The sequence below is a fragment of the Natrix helvetica genome (assembly GCF_964273705.1).
Source record: "Natrix helvetica genome assembly, chromosome: 3".
NCBI lineage: Eukaryota > Metazoa > Chordata > Lepidosauria > Squamata > Natricidae > Natrix > Natrix helvetica.
The window spans coordinates 75,836,737-75,851,340 of NC_138549.1; the positions used below are offsets into that span (position 1 = coordinate 75,836,737).

The 14,604-nt window shown below is 40.0% G+C and overlaps 1 protein-coding gene across 7 annotated transcripts in view; it reads right to left on the minus strand.

The window, feature by feature from the left end:
- LOC309388775 (complement factor H-like) overlaps positions 1-14,604 on the minus strand; it is a 499,219-nt gene that overhangs the window by 337,348 nt on the left and 147,267 nt on the right. For 6 of the 7 annotated variants that reach the window (XM_081946391.1, XM_081946392.1, XM_081946390.1 and 3 more), the window contains 6 exons: positions 14,204-14,377; positions 9,817-9,999; positions 8,761-8,940; positions 5,859-6,023; positions 2,189-2,359; positions 1,462-1,638 (listed from right to left, as the gene is read on the minus strand). In XM_081946391.1, the coding sequence (XP_081802517.1) occupies positions 1,462-1,638; positions 2,189-2,359; positions 5,859-6,023; positions 8,761-8,940; positions 9,817-9,999; positions 14,204-14,377 (1,050 nt within the window). The remainder of the gene's footprint in view (positions 1-1,461; positions 1,639-2,188; positions 2,360-5,858; positions 6,024-8,760; positions 8,941-9,816; positions 10,000-14,203; positions 14,378-14,604) is intronic. The other variant, XM_081946394.1, reaches the window with a different exon arrangement.

Below are 14,604 nucleotides of genomic sequence, written 5' to 3' on the forward strand. Positions count from 1 at the left end.
TGAGCTACCCTTATTTTGCTTCAAAGTTCTTTATTTGAAATTTAAATTTTTTTCCTGAAATTTCCCTCTTAAAATGAAGGTACGTGTTATACGCCTGTGCGTGTTATACGCCGATAAATACGGTACTTTGCATATTTTTGCTATCATATCACACTTGCCTAAGCTATCTACAGTCATCATCTCTTCTCTGGAGCAGTAAAAGAGGCCTTTAGGAAAGGCAATCTTTGAGCTGATTTATTAAAGCAGTGACATTTATTTTTCAGGTTCACCTTGAAAAATCATAGTTTTTGACATCACACAACAGTTGTGTGATGGCCAAATGACATTTTCTAAGTCCTTTACAAATTGGGAATAAGAGAGATTTTGAAGTCAGAACCCTGACTTGGGGAAAATATAAGGGACATTATGACTAACATTTTGGCTGAATACATACACAAAGAAAAACAACAGATGGAATGGGAGATAGATCTGGTTTACAGAGTGAATTCAGCTTATGCCAGAACACACAATGTACCCAGGGAGGTCCATATTAAATTTCTTAGAAAAAGCACAAGAGACGAAATTCTGGGTGTGCAAAGGGGGCAAGCACTGACATACCATGACAGGGAAATAACCATCTTGAAGCAGATCCCCAAGAAAATTAGGGAAAAAAGGAAAAATTATTCGCAATTGGCGAATAAATTATACCAGAAGGGGGTGTGGTTTAGATGGTTGATGCCTGAAGGCATGCTGATATTCTGGGAGGAGACAAGAATTAGAATTAACACACCCATAGAGGCACAGGCCTTTATGGAAAAAAACAAAACAAACCTAGAAAAAACAGAAGATTCTACAACGGATATGCAGGACACGGGAGGGGCCGGAGCTCTGCCAGCGGGGGGAGAAGGGGCAATACCAAGAAAGCTCAGATCACAAAAATGAATAAGAAAACCTCATTGTTATAAACTGACCGAAAGTAGTAATGGAATTATATGTGGATTATATACTACAATGTATAAACTGATTGAAAATACCAATAGAATAAATATGCTGATTATATATGATTATGTATTAATGTTTTATACCCAGATGTACTCTATAAGTTTGGAGGGAGGGGGCGCCTGCCACACTTTGCAACTGCCAAAATTTGTATACCTTTCCATTTACCTTTTCCCTTATAAATGTTAAAAAAAACCAATAAAATTCTTTTATAAAAAAAAAAAAAGAACCCTGCTCTGACAAGAAGAGTTCTGAAAGTATACATGATATTTCAAATGAGATTAACGCTTGAGTTCAGCTATGTGACATTTTAAGACCTGTGAAATCTCAATATTTACATAAAAACTTTGAATTCCTCATTTATGCATCTTCCTTGTCCCATTTCTAATATCAGCATAAGAATGAAAAAAATGCATTTATAACTTTTTTTAGAACTCAAACCCACTGTTGGCATTTCAATAGAAAAAAACTACTATTTCGTACCTCTGCAAACAGGTAGCTCAGACCATGTCCCATTTTCACATGTTACAGTATTTAACTGACTAATTTCAAAACCTAAAGAGCAATGATACTCCACAATTTCACCAGGAGAAAACATTGTGCCGATTTCAATTACTGTTATACCATTGTCAATTTGAGGAGGCGGTTTACATCGTAAATCTAGAAAGAGGAAACACAGGAAGGTTTGTCTATGAAAGAAATAAAATATCATAAAGAGATCTCTATTGTATCTGTATAGCAAATCTCTTTTAATGAAAGATGATTCAAGAAACTAATCTCTATGCAAAAAGTGACCACTAGTGGAGAAGTAGTTGTTAAAGACTCAAGATGTCAACCCTTCCATCATAATCTCCTCCCTCTTGGTCATGTGATTCATATTAGGGTATGTATAGCATATACAGCCTCTATGTCTGACACCATATAAAAATACAGGTCAAAGCAGAAACACAGATAAATAGTTTTAGCATCCATGTACCAACCCTGATTTGACTCTAAGAGAAAGACAAAAGCAACATGTACAATGTGCAAAGAACCTGATTAGTCCCTTGGAATAGAGCACATGCATATACAGAGATATGTGGATCACTGTGGATAAATGGCTATGAAGAATTCCATAAGAACATGCTTTGAATGTTCTCCTTTCCTTCTTTCAAATAGCTATTTATTTATTTTTTTCCTTTAAAATAAAGGCAAATCTGATCATACAAACCAAGACAGCGAGGGGGTGTTTGCCATTTTCCATTGTCACACTTTATTTTTCGTGGGCCATGAAGAAGGAAATGTTCTTGACACTTGAAGCTAATTTCTTCTTCGCTGCTGTAGATTCTCATCTCGGCTACATTGATGGCATTGGGAAGCTGAGGTGGTGGAGGGCAGGTTTCTTTAAGAAATAATTAGAACTTGATTAGAGATGAACATTCTCTCATTTCTACTTCACCCAAAGAAGATGGATCCTTAAGTATTTTCTTAGGAGGTTTTTATGTCAAATCTCTTGTCAACTGTGATTGAGAATGCCGTAATCACAACGAGATTGAAATTCTAATTATATTTGTATGATACAATGATCAGGGCTTATTTTAAATCAGGCTTTCAGTTGAGTTACAGGATGAATTTTGCTTCATCCAGGTGGTAAATGGCTATGCAGCAGAGCTGGCAAATAAAGAAATAAAATACCATAATCTCAAATAGTCTTTAGATTTTTAGAAGCTTTTTTAATGTTTGATTATGATATTCTTCTCTCTTTGGCAACGGAGGCTTAGAGAAATTTGTGCCTCTCATTTTTCTCGACTGCTGATGTCCTCAAGTGATCCCAGGGAACTAGTTTTGTGTACAACAGCCATCAGATTCTGCTGATCCAAAGGCTTCTATCCTTACTCCTGTCAGTCAATATTTGCATTAAGTTTCAGGAGATATTTGGTTTTTTTGACAATGTTTTCCAGATAAACACTTATGGTAAGAATTAACAGCATCCAAAAATTAATCACTTTCAAAGTTAAATAGCAATTAGATACTAAAATAGTACCTTAACAATAAATCTAAGGTAAAGGACATGTAATTAGTTCATAAATGTTCTGTGAAAGAGATCAGTTTGGAACATTTTCCTAAAGAAAAATGCTATTCCAGAGGTTTGGTGCTACTACTGAGAAAAAGTGATTTTATATCTCAGTCCTCCTGCTCATTTCATGGAAGTTGAGTACCACAAGTGTCTGTCCATGTAAACTGCTGACTACAATTGGAGACCTGCAGGTATCTAAGTCCCAAACCATATGGGTTTTATAGATCAACACCAAGAATTGACCTAGAAATCTATTGGGAACCAGTGAAAGGCCCCATGTGCTATTCCTTCCTTTGCCAGTCTCTCATTATCTGTGGGGTAGGCTGTTTGCATACTGAGAATCCTTGACTAATCACTTCATCCTCAAAAAATCTTCTCCAAGATTAAACACCTAACAGCATGCTCAGATTAGGTCTCCAGCCCTTGCTACATAGATTCCCCTTTCCATAATGATACACAATGCCAGGATTGACTGACTAGCGAACAAACAATAACAACAACAAAACAACAACTATCAACCATAGCAAATCTTCTATCTATCTTTCTCTCAATCATTCTTTTCTGTATCTGCTATCACATTTGTCTTCATCTCTTCCAGTCTGTTTTTTCCACAAACTAATATTTTAGGACCTAAATTTAATTCATGATGTCTGTTTCTTCCAATTCTAACCCTTTGCTGTTATTTAGTACTCATAATTCATCTTTAAACATTTCACCAGAAAACTCTCACAAAAGAGCTATTTGTTCCCTGTTGATCACACTGGAACTTTATTACAATCATGAAACTCTCAATGGTACTCATAAAACAACTACAGTAAAAGACATAAAATATCAAAACCAATTAAACAGCTACAAACGCAGTTAGAACAACACCTACTGTGTTTCTCCGAAAATAAGACCTGGTCTTATTTTCTTTTGGGCCCCAAAATAATCACCAGGTCTTATTTGGGGAGGATGTCTTACCCGCTTAACTTAGGACTATTGCAGCCAGGCCTCCCATGCCCTGATACCTGTTGCACTGCTGTCTGACTTCTTCTGTGGCTACTTGCAGCCAGATACTTGTCATGCCGGTTCTGCTGCTTGCGAAGGGAGGCTGCATGGCACATTGTTCCATTGCACATGCGAATGGCAGTAGTGGTGCGATGTGGCCCACAATGAACTGCTGTGAGCAGCAGCAGCAGCACAAGCACAACAAGCCTTGCAGTGTCCTGCCATGACTGTCAGCACTAGCATGATGCATCACATGGCATCCAGCCACGAGCAGCCACAAACGGCCACAGAAGAAGTTAGGCAGTGGTGACAGTTGTTGGGGCATAGGGGGCTTGGCTTTGGTGGTCCTAAAGTAAGTGGCTGTGGGGTGTGTGGGGCAGCTCCACTCCCCCAACCCCACCCTAGCTTGCTTTTTACACATGCACCTTGCCCCACCTCGTACATCCAGATGGTGAGTGGGGCTTAACTAGGGCTTATATTAGGCACAGTCATGAAAATCGAGCTAGGGCTTCTTTTCGGGGTAGGTCGTATTTTGGGAGAACCCTGGTAATTACAATATAAGCAATATAAGTCACTGTTGTAAGTTCGTTTCACTTTAAGGCCATATTTGATGAAGCAGAAGGAGATTTCTTGTGATGACATTTATACGTTAGTGAAATTTAACTGAATTGCTCTTTGGCATATATAAAAGTAGTTTGCAGGTTTGATCATACATTGGATTAATCTGGACAAGCTGATATTGTATAGTATGAGGAAAGGCCACCAATTAGCATAAATACAGGTAACCAATTGAAATCATTCATCTAATTCAGGCAAAGTTTATCCATTCAGTACAATGTTTACTTATCTACAAACCCAACAAAAATAAGATTTAATTAATGCAAATGTAATTAGGATACGTCCCAGATTCCCACAATTTTAGAAAGGAATGAACACATGCCTTGTAACCTGAATATTAAAATAGTTACATTTTATTTCAATATACCTTATCAATTTATAGGTTTTTTTTACATTTATTGTAAATTAACTGACTTGGAAAGATTTATGGAAGGACAGAATATACTATATGTATTATTTTCCAACAATATATGTATAAATAAATAGAAAAGCTGAATAATTTCTCATTAATGAAGATCTTTTTGGAATTAACTAGGAGCGATGTAATGATCCTATGGTCCTCTTAAGCAGCAGAAATTCTGCAACTAATTCCAGTGATTTTTTTTTTTTTTACTATGTCAAGAAATCTGTATGGATGTCTCCATGTCTCTACTTACCAACAGTCAAAGATGAATTCTGTACTAGATTTGCATGCTTTTGTTTTACGTACATTTAATTAAGTTGCTTAAGATACAAAAGACTCAAAGCAAATAGCTTTTGTGCTGTGAAAAATGAAATTTTATCACTGAATTTGTTTAATGGGAGAAAGACGGCAAAAGTATGCTGTCCAATGCAGGCTAGTAATCTGTGTGCCACAACTGAGGTGGAGTGGCTGCTGTGAAGGAAACAAAATAGCTGCTAAGAAAGAAACCGACTGATTTTAAGACTAATGCTGTATTTCCTTTTATCCTTGGATTATTGAGAAGGATTTTTTCTACATGGCAAAATGATCTCTTCTTTTGGAATGGATACATTCACACTGCCTCACTGCAGCATCAGATTAGACAAAGCATGCACAGCTCATGGGATCATAAGGGGGCTTTTCAGAAGAAACTGTGTGCCATTAAAAGATGCTATGTAGGAAGTCCTCAGGTGTGCCCCAATTTTATTTTTTAGATATGATTAAGGTCATACTATTGAAGAAACTATAAACTTGTACATAGCATGCAAACGATACCTTTACACCGTGGCTCAGGAAGCCATAATCCATTAACACAATATGTTTGATGCAGATTGGAACCACAGCTGTAGTTTGCAAACTGGTTGGTCTGAAACTGCTTCGTAGTCTGAACAGTTGGTTGAAAGACTGCATACTGTGGACGTGTACAACTTCGAGGATTAACTAACAATTCAAATATTGTTACATAAGTATTTATATAATAAATCCATTATTCTTCTCTTTATTTATATACTCCATTCTTCTGCTTCTAGATTATCTGACTTCATATTCCAAGTACATCTATCAAAACTATAGCCTATCAATCAGTGACGTGCGGTGAGGTTTATGGCTGGTGAGGCTGGTGACGTCATCAAGAAGGCGGGGATTGGGACCATGTGTGCTGGAGGCTGAGGCTGCCTCAGCCTCCAGCACACGTGATCCCATTCCCCGCCTTCCTGAGCGCGCTCCACCGGCTCACGCTCCGCGATCCCCAACAGCAGCTGCTTTTCAGTGCTTTTCTTTGCGTCTTGTGTTTAGGACATCCGGCTATCTACCTAAACGCCAGACGCAAAGAAAAGCACTGAAAAGCACTTCGCCTCCAAGCCACTTCGTCTTGATGACGTCGCCGACGTCGCTGCTGGGTACGGCCCAACGGAGGTAACCAGAGTGGCGCCGAGGGGTCCGGGCGGACGAAAGAGCGAGCGAGCGAGCGATGGAGGATCAGGCAGCCTGATCCTCGGTCGCTCGTCCGCCGGACTGCCTCGGCACCACTCTGGCTACCTCTGTCCATCCACGCATGGCAGCTGCGGCAATGTCATCAAGCCCCTGCCACTTCTGGACGTCTATTGCAGTTGTGAGGAGCGCGCAAAGTACAGCAGAGGCAGGAAGGTTATTGGCGCTTCCGAGAACCCTTCTGCCTCCGCCGGTTGCCCAGCTGGCACTGCCCCACGTGCGCTCCTCCTCCTCCCTCCTCTTCCTCTTATATATATGAAACTCCCTTGTGGATATTATTATTATATATTATTATTTCATGATGAGAGGTGAGGCTCTGCCTCCCCTGCCTCCCCTGACCACACGTCCCTGCTATCAATATTTGATACATTCATCTGTTACTACTCTGATTGACAGATTATAGACATCTCTTTCTACTCTCCTATATAGGATTTTAGATTTGATGTGCTCCTCAAATTAAACTCCAGGCAGATAAGGCAGAAAGTTGTCTTTAATGAGGTGGGCAGATACAGGTTGGGTTGATAAACAAACAAACCAGTAAATCAATAAACCTGAATGATCTTATCCCTTGCTTTTGTGTTTCCACTCTGAATTTCAAGGCTACCAGTTATAGATGTCCCCTATTGTAAGGAACATAGGAATCTTAATCTATGGTAGACTGTCTTGAAAACCATTCAATAAAAAAAATGAAAGCTATAGGTTGACTCCACTTTTCTTTTTCTTTTTTTATAAATAATGTTTATTAAATGTTTTGATCTTTAAAAACAATAGGGAAGACACAGCAAAGAAAAAAATACAATAAGACAAAACAAAACACAGACTCCACTTTTCTGTGACAGGTCCTCAAATATTGGGACACTGCTGTCATTTCACTCCTAGTCCTTCTCTTTGTTAGATTGGACATGCCAAGTTCCTGCATCCGTTCATCATATGTTTTACCCTCCAGCCCCCTAATCATTTTTGCTACTCTTTTCTACATCCTTTTTAGAATCTCAACATCCTTTCTTAATCATTCTTCACTGGCAATTTTGGTAGCTGCAGAACACTACTGGCTCATATTTAAGTGATTGTCTAGCTGCCTCTTAAAGTTACTGCTGTTGAGCCACCTACCGTGTTTCCACGAAAATATGAAATGTCCTGATAATAAGGCCATGCCACATTTTTCTGGTGGGCAAAAATGTAAGCCCTCCCCCCAAAATAAGCCCCCTGGACACACACACCCTCCGGCCAGGCAGAGCGCCACTCACTGACCTAGCAGTATCCCAAAGGGGCCAAGCCGCAGAAACGGGGCGGGGGAAGGCTCACTTTGCTTGGCGCCTTCGGGATACCGCTAAGTCGCTGAATGGTGCTGTGCCCAGCTGGAGAGGGGGGTTGCCGGGCAGTTGCTCTCTTGCAAGCGGGCTCCCGAAGAGCCGGGCACAGCCTCATGGTTGAACATCTGTGTTGCGCTGTTGCAGCAGCTGAGCAGCCACCTGGGAAACCCTCTTTCCAGCTGGGCACAGTGCCATTCACTCACTTAGGGGTATCACCAAGCCGCGTGTGCGGCTGTTCAATACCCTCCAGCTCCCGCGGCTTGGCGCCTTCAGAAAGCTCCTAGGTCAGTGGATGGAGCTCTGCATGGCTGGAGAGGGGGTTGCTGGGTGGCTGCTCGTGAGCATGGTTACATCATGGCTGGTATGTTGTGCTGCTGCGACAGCGCAACAGAGTCGTTTGCCCCTGAGGCTGTGCCTGGCTCTTTGGATGCCCGCTGGCAAGAGAGCAGCCACCCGGCAACCCCAAAACAATAACCTCCCCCAATAATAAGTCTCAATCAATATTTTTTGGGGGGGTGAAAAGAAAACAAGACCCTGTCTTATTTTCAGGGAAACACGATATTCTACACCTATGCATTTGATTTTTCTTGTGTAAGCGTAAGGACATAATCCCACCAGGATTGTATTTGGGACTGAATCATTTTCAAAAGCACTAATTTTTTTCTTTTTCATAGGCCCCGTGAAAATCCTCTTTAAATAGGGATCAGACATGAAAAATAAGGTTCCTGTGAACCACACTGGAATAAACCAATTCAATATGACCTATACCTCCTAGCAGGAACTCCCATTGTTATCCCACTGAATCACACTTCTGAGCAATCATGTACAGGCCTAAAATTCATTTCTGTAGATTTACCCATAACTCTCTGGCTTACCAAGACATGAAGGTAATTCCCACTGCCCATGAAGACACTTAGCTGGGTTGGTTCCAGTTAGGACAGAACGTTTTTTGCATTTGTATGTCACGGTGTCACCATGCCTGTATGTGGATGACATAACATTGACCGATTGACCATTTACAATTGTTGGAGGTCGTCTACAAGTTTTTTCTTCCTCTGTTGAAAGCAGAAGTAAGGAAGCAAAAAAGGTATTATTACATAAAGGTATTAATAATTTAGCTTCTTCTAACAATTTGCCAACTTTGTTTCATATACCGACTGTAGCTCCATTATCTATCTATTTATCAATCAATCAATAAAAATAAAACATTATGGACAGTTTTTATTTTTTTCAGTTTTGTTTAATATCTCTTGACAGAAAGTTCTGGTAAAATGAAGGAGGCAAATCTGTGTGAACATCCATGTTCTACTGCTAACTCTCAAATTGTACTACATTACTATGACTTAAATATTTTTTTGTTAATTATTTGAATCATTTGCTGCAATTTTTGTCGTTATTATTTTATTTTCAACAAAAGTCTCAAAACCTGAGATGGTATTTTTAACCTGAATTGGTGAATTGGCTACATTCATTTTGTCTCCAATACTTTGTCTCAAATTTTTCAAATATCATGCTACCTCTAGCAATGTCTGACTCTACCATTTGTTCTGATGGAGCCATGGAAATGCTACAAAGAGAAAGACTCAATTTCTACTTCCTGTTGCAAGGAACAAAGGCTCAAATATTAGAACTAAGCACAGGAATATATTTATGACTCATGAGATTATTAGAATAAATCAGAATACTTTAATTCCTCTACGATTTTGTTACTTAAAACACTGGAAAGTAATTTCATCCCTTCCATTCTCTTCTAATAATATATTGGAATCTGTTTTGAAGGAAGATTCCAGTTTGCACACCATGGAACACACTCCCTCCTCCACACACCCCCCCCCCCCCCGATAAATTGAAGAAATGACCATATTACTTTTACAAGTCTGTCTGCTCATATTTCTTCTTCTGAACACATATTTCAGGCAGTTACTGCTTACCTATGCATGATGGTAAGGGTGCCCATTCACCATCCACACACTCTATGGTTTTTGATCCAGATAATGCAAATGAGATATCACACTGAACTTCCAATCGATCACCATGCTGATATATTGGTTTAGGTTCACCAATAACTGTGCCATGTGAAATGATGGGTGATGCTGGACAAGGTGTAATGTTTTCTAGAAAAAAGAGAATATCACTTTTATTTTGAGTGTTTACTCAAGTCCCAAGCAGATATGCTTGAATATTATTGTTGTTGTTATATCTATTGCAACAATTACAACAACCACAGGAACAAGACAAAACAAAACAGTAGAAGTACGGTAATAGATAATGTTTGTTAAAAATGTCAAAATAGGTCTAGGGTCCAAGAGTATATATTAGAAATAACTTTTAAAAAGTAAATAAGTAGATTTTTGTGTCTACTATTGTTATCTGTTACTTATTTCGTCCCTTACCCTCAAAAAGATGCAAAAACATGTGGATTAAGTTTGCAAATCTTACAAAGACATGGGAAGTTGTAGCAATAGCTAGAAAGCTCTTCAGCAAAGTCTACATGTGACTTTTCAATAATTTTCTTCTTCAAAGCATGTGGAAAGTTAGAAAAGCATCAACTCTTCTGACTTGGCACTAATCAACAGGGGAACAATGAATGAAAGTATTAGAAAGTAAAGGAAAGTTATATTTAGAACCAAGTGCTCCATTTTAAGAATGGTAATGCTGAACATGGTCAAGCATTTATCTTAAATGCCTAGAAGGAATCCCAAGAGGGCCCCCTGGCTAAATATCAGAGCAAAGACAACTTTCTCCTTCAGATTAAATACTGAAGAAAATTCAGAAATAAGCAGCTTTTGTTGTTGAGTCAGCCATGGCTAAAAGAAAAGGAACCTTTGATACCATCAATCAATGTAACGTTCTGGACTAATTTAGGACCTTGGGAAATGGGGCACTTATTGAGATGTTTCTTCTTATTCCACGGCTGGTTCCAGTCAATGTAGGGTGGAGCAGTGTAGTATGAACCTCTTGCTTTGTGAGCTGATTAAAGGCTTAGCCCCATCCCTTTCTAAACACCTGTATGAAGTTGTTGTTGGAGGTCATTCACCAATTTCTGTGCAGTATTATCCTATTTCAGTTATACCTAGTTGTACATTTCTGTCCCTAGTTGTTGAAGTGAATCCATCACAGTACTGTCACAATATCCAGATGGCTGTGAGGGTCTGAATGGGGAAGAACAGACTTTAGATCCAACCTAAGCAAGATCAAGTGGCTATGGGTTATTGACCTTATCAGTCTTGACTCTGAGTGGAATTGCACTTCTTTGCTTGGGTTCAGTTTATACTTCTTGCACACATGGTTCCTGTTTGAAGAGCAAGTGGCAACTGTGACTGGAGAGCTTTGCAAAACTTCATCTTGCATACCAATTGTGCTTGATCCTGACTCAGAGCAAGAAATAGACATCATAGAAGGCTAAAATGCATTTTATTAATATTGCATATATCAAACTTGCATAACTGAATGTCTTTCCTCTCCTCCTTCTTTTATATGTCATGTAAATTAAACTGGTTTTTGTACATCTGCCCCTCATTTGGGCTCCTGTCATTTTTATTTCTCTCTGTCTCGCTATCAAGGTCAACTTCTTTAGTTTTTATAGAGGAACATCTGACCGCCATTAAAGCCTTAGTCACCTCCTGATTGAATTATTGCAATGTGTTGTACATGGGGCTATGAACAGTCAGGAAAATTCACTTGGTCCCGAATACAGTGATATGGGTAATTATGTATGTCTCTCATTTTGCCCATATGACATATGTACTCTGTGAACTGTTGTGGCTCCCAATCAGGGGTGGGTTCCTGCCAGTTCTAACCTCTTCTATAGAAGAGGTTCCACAAATCTACTGTGCCGTTTAGAACCGGTTCCAGCTCCCTCCCCCAGCCCGTCGGCACCAAACTTGCTGCGCCCGCCAGTCACTGATTGACTGGCTCACCAATCGCCCCGTCTGCCTCTAAGAGTCCTATCTAATCCTTAAAGTCTTAAAGCTGTCAAGTTTGAACACCCCTGGGGGTTTTTTTCTAAAGGGGTAGGGTGCAAGGGGCTTGTACAGCGATGGCTAACTTTTTTTGGCTCATGTGCCACAAGTGGGTGGAGCACAGGGGGGTTATGTGTGGGTGTGCCGCATGCATAATGCAATGTGTGACCCCCCCAGGGCGCATGCACGCACTACAGGCACTCCCCCCCCAATTTTTATATATATATTTTTGCCCTCCCCAGGCTCCAGATGTTTTATAGGAGCCGGGGGGGCAAAAAGAGCCTCCTCCACCCCCCGGAGGCCCTCTGGAGGCTTCAGGGACCATCCAGAGGTTTCCCTGAAGCCTTCGGAATGCTTAAAACGACCATCCAAGCAAACTGGAAGTGACTGTCCGGAGGCTGCCTTGGCGCCTTCGGAGCACTCAAAACGACCCTCTGAGCAAACTGGAAGTCACTTCCAGTTTGCTTGGAGGGTCGTTTTAAGCTTTCCGAAGGCTTCAGGGACTGTCCGGAGGCTTCCCTAACAGCTGTGGAGTCCTTAAAATGACCCTCCGAGCAAACTGGAAGTTACTTCTGGTTTGCTCGGAGGGTCACTTTAAGCGTTCCGAAGGTTTCAGGGAAGCCTCTGGACAGTCTCTGGACAGCCTCTGGACAGTCCCTGAAGCCTTTGGAGCACTCAAAACGACTCTTTGAGCAAACTGGAAATCACTTCCTGTTTGCTGGAGGTTCATTTTAAGCATTCCAAAGACTTCAGGGAAGCCTCCGGATGGTCCCTTAAGCCTCTGGAGGGGGTTGGGGGAGGTTCTCTTTCCCCTCCCCAGGCTCCTATAAAGCCTCTGGAGCCTGGGGATGGCGAAAAATGGCTTTAAAAAAGGGTGAACTCAGCTTAGGGTGCCCTGACAAATGGCTCTGCGTGCCACCTGTGGCACACGTGCATAAGTTCGCCATCACTGGTCTTGTAACTTGACAGCTTTAAGACTTGCACATTTCAATGCCAGAGTTCCTGAGCCAACATGACTGGAGGAGGAATTCTGGGAGTTGAAGTCCACAAGTCTTAAAGCTGTCAAGTTTGAACACCCCTGGGGTTTTTCTTTCTAAAGGGTTAGGGGTGCAAGGGTCTTCTAACTTGACAGCTTTAAGACTTGTGTGCTACAAATGCCAGAGTTTCTGAGCCAACATTTTGGTTGCTAAGCAAGGGTGTTGTTAAGTGAGTTTCACCACATTTTACAAGTTGGCCACGCCCACCCAGTCACATGACTGCCAAGCCACTCCCACTCAGTCACATGGTTGGCAAGCCACTTCCACCCAGTCACATGGCCAGCAAGCCACTCCCACAAAGCATGCCACTCCTACAGAAGAGGTTCTAAAAAATTTTGAGACCCACCACTGCTCCCAATAGGCTTCAAAGTGCAATTGAAGGTGCTGATTATCATCTATAAAGCTCTACATGGGATAGAATTGGCTACTTGCAGGGCCAACTGCTCCCAGGTGTATATATTGATCTGATTTCCCTCAATGAAAAATGTCATCTTAGGGCACCCAGGTTGTCTGCTTTTCTGAGAGGTGCACCAGCCTTTTTGAAACAATTTTCCCCCAATGTAAAAATGATCCCCACCTTAAACTCCTTTAGAAAAACAACTAAGATCTTTACTTTCCGCCTTTGGCTCAGGAGAACCAGATTTCTCAAATGACAAGCTTCTTACCACCATTTTATTTTCTTAGAAGATGTTAATGGAATGCTTTAATAATTTGTTGATCTTTTTTTTCTTTTTGTATGCTTCTTCTTGAGCAGGGGGTTATACTAAAAACCTCCAAGTTTCCTTCCAACTCTGTTATTCTGTTACTTCTTTATATATTTTTCCTTTATGATATTCTTAATATTTGTTTTCTTTTCTATATCTGTTTCCTTCTTTCATTCTTTTCTGCGCTTTCTATTTCTCTTTTTTTAGTTTGTATTTTTACTGTTGTAATTGTAATCTTTTATAAATTTCAATTAAAAAAATTGCATGTTGTTTAATGATTACAATAAAGAACCGGACTTCAAATACAGCTGTTACTTGTCAGTACAGGAGAATTACCATTTCTTTCCTTTTGCAATATACATTTCTGGTTTTGGTAGGTGGTCAGTATATTACAATAGATTTGTAATTCTGCTATCTGACTTCTTTTTGTGCTTGGTTATGTTAAAAGTGCATTCAAAAGTCCTATTAATATAATGAAAAAGAAATAATCCCATTGCCTCTAAGATATTTTTTAAAAAACCTGAAAAACAATTAATATTACTATTCATATAAACATTTTATTTTCCCACTTTTCACCTCAAATACAATAATAATTATTAAATTGCCCATTTTTACCTTTACATATTGGAGGCTGTGGAGACCATCCAAACTGATAACATTGTGTAGATTCAGAGCCGACTCTTGTGAATCCTTTGTTACAATCAAAATGTACCACCATTTTATGCTGAAATACGTCCTGTCTTGGATCAATTGTGCCATTTTCCAAAAATGGGATATCACATATTATGGCTATACAAATATTGAATAAAATAGAATGTTATTTCAGAATGAAACTGCTTGCCAGAAAGTTTGAGACACTTATGTTTATATGTAAAATAAACATGATTTTATATTCCTTAAATGCAATATGAGTTCTACCAGTGACGTGCAGTCAGGTGAGGCAAGTGAGGCACAGCCTCACCACTCTCATCATGAAAAGAAAAAAAATGTAAAAGGAAAAAGGCGAGAGCTGAGGT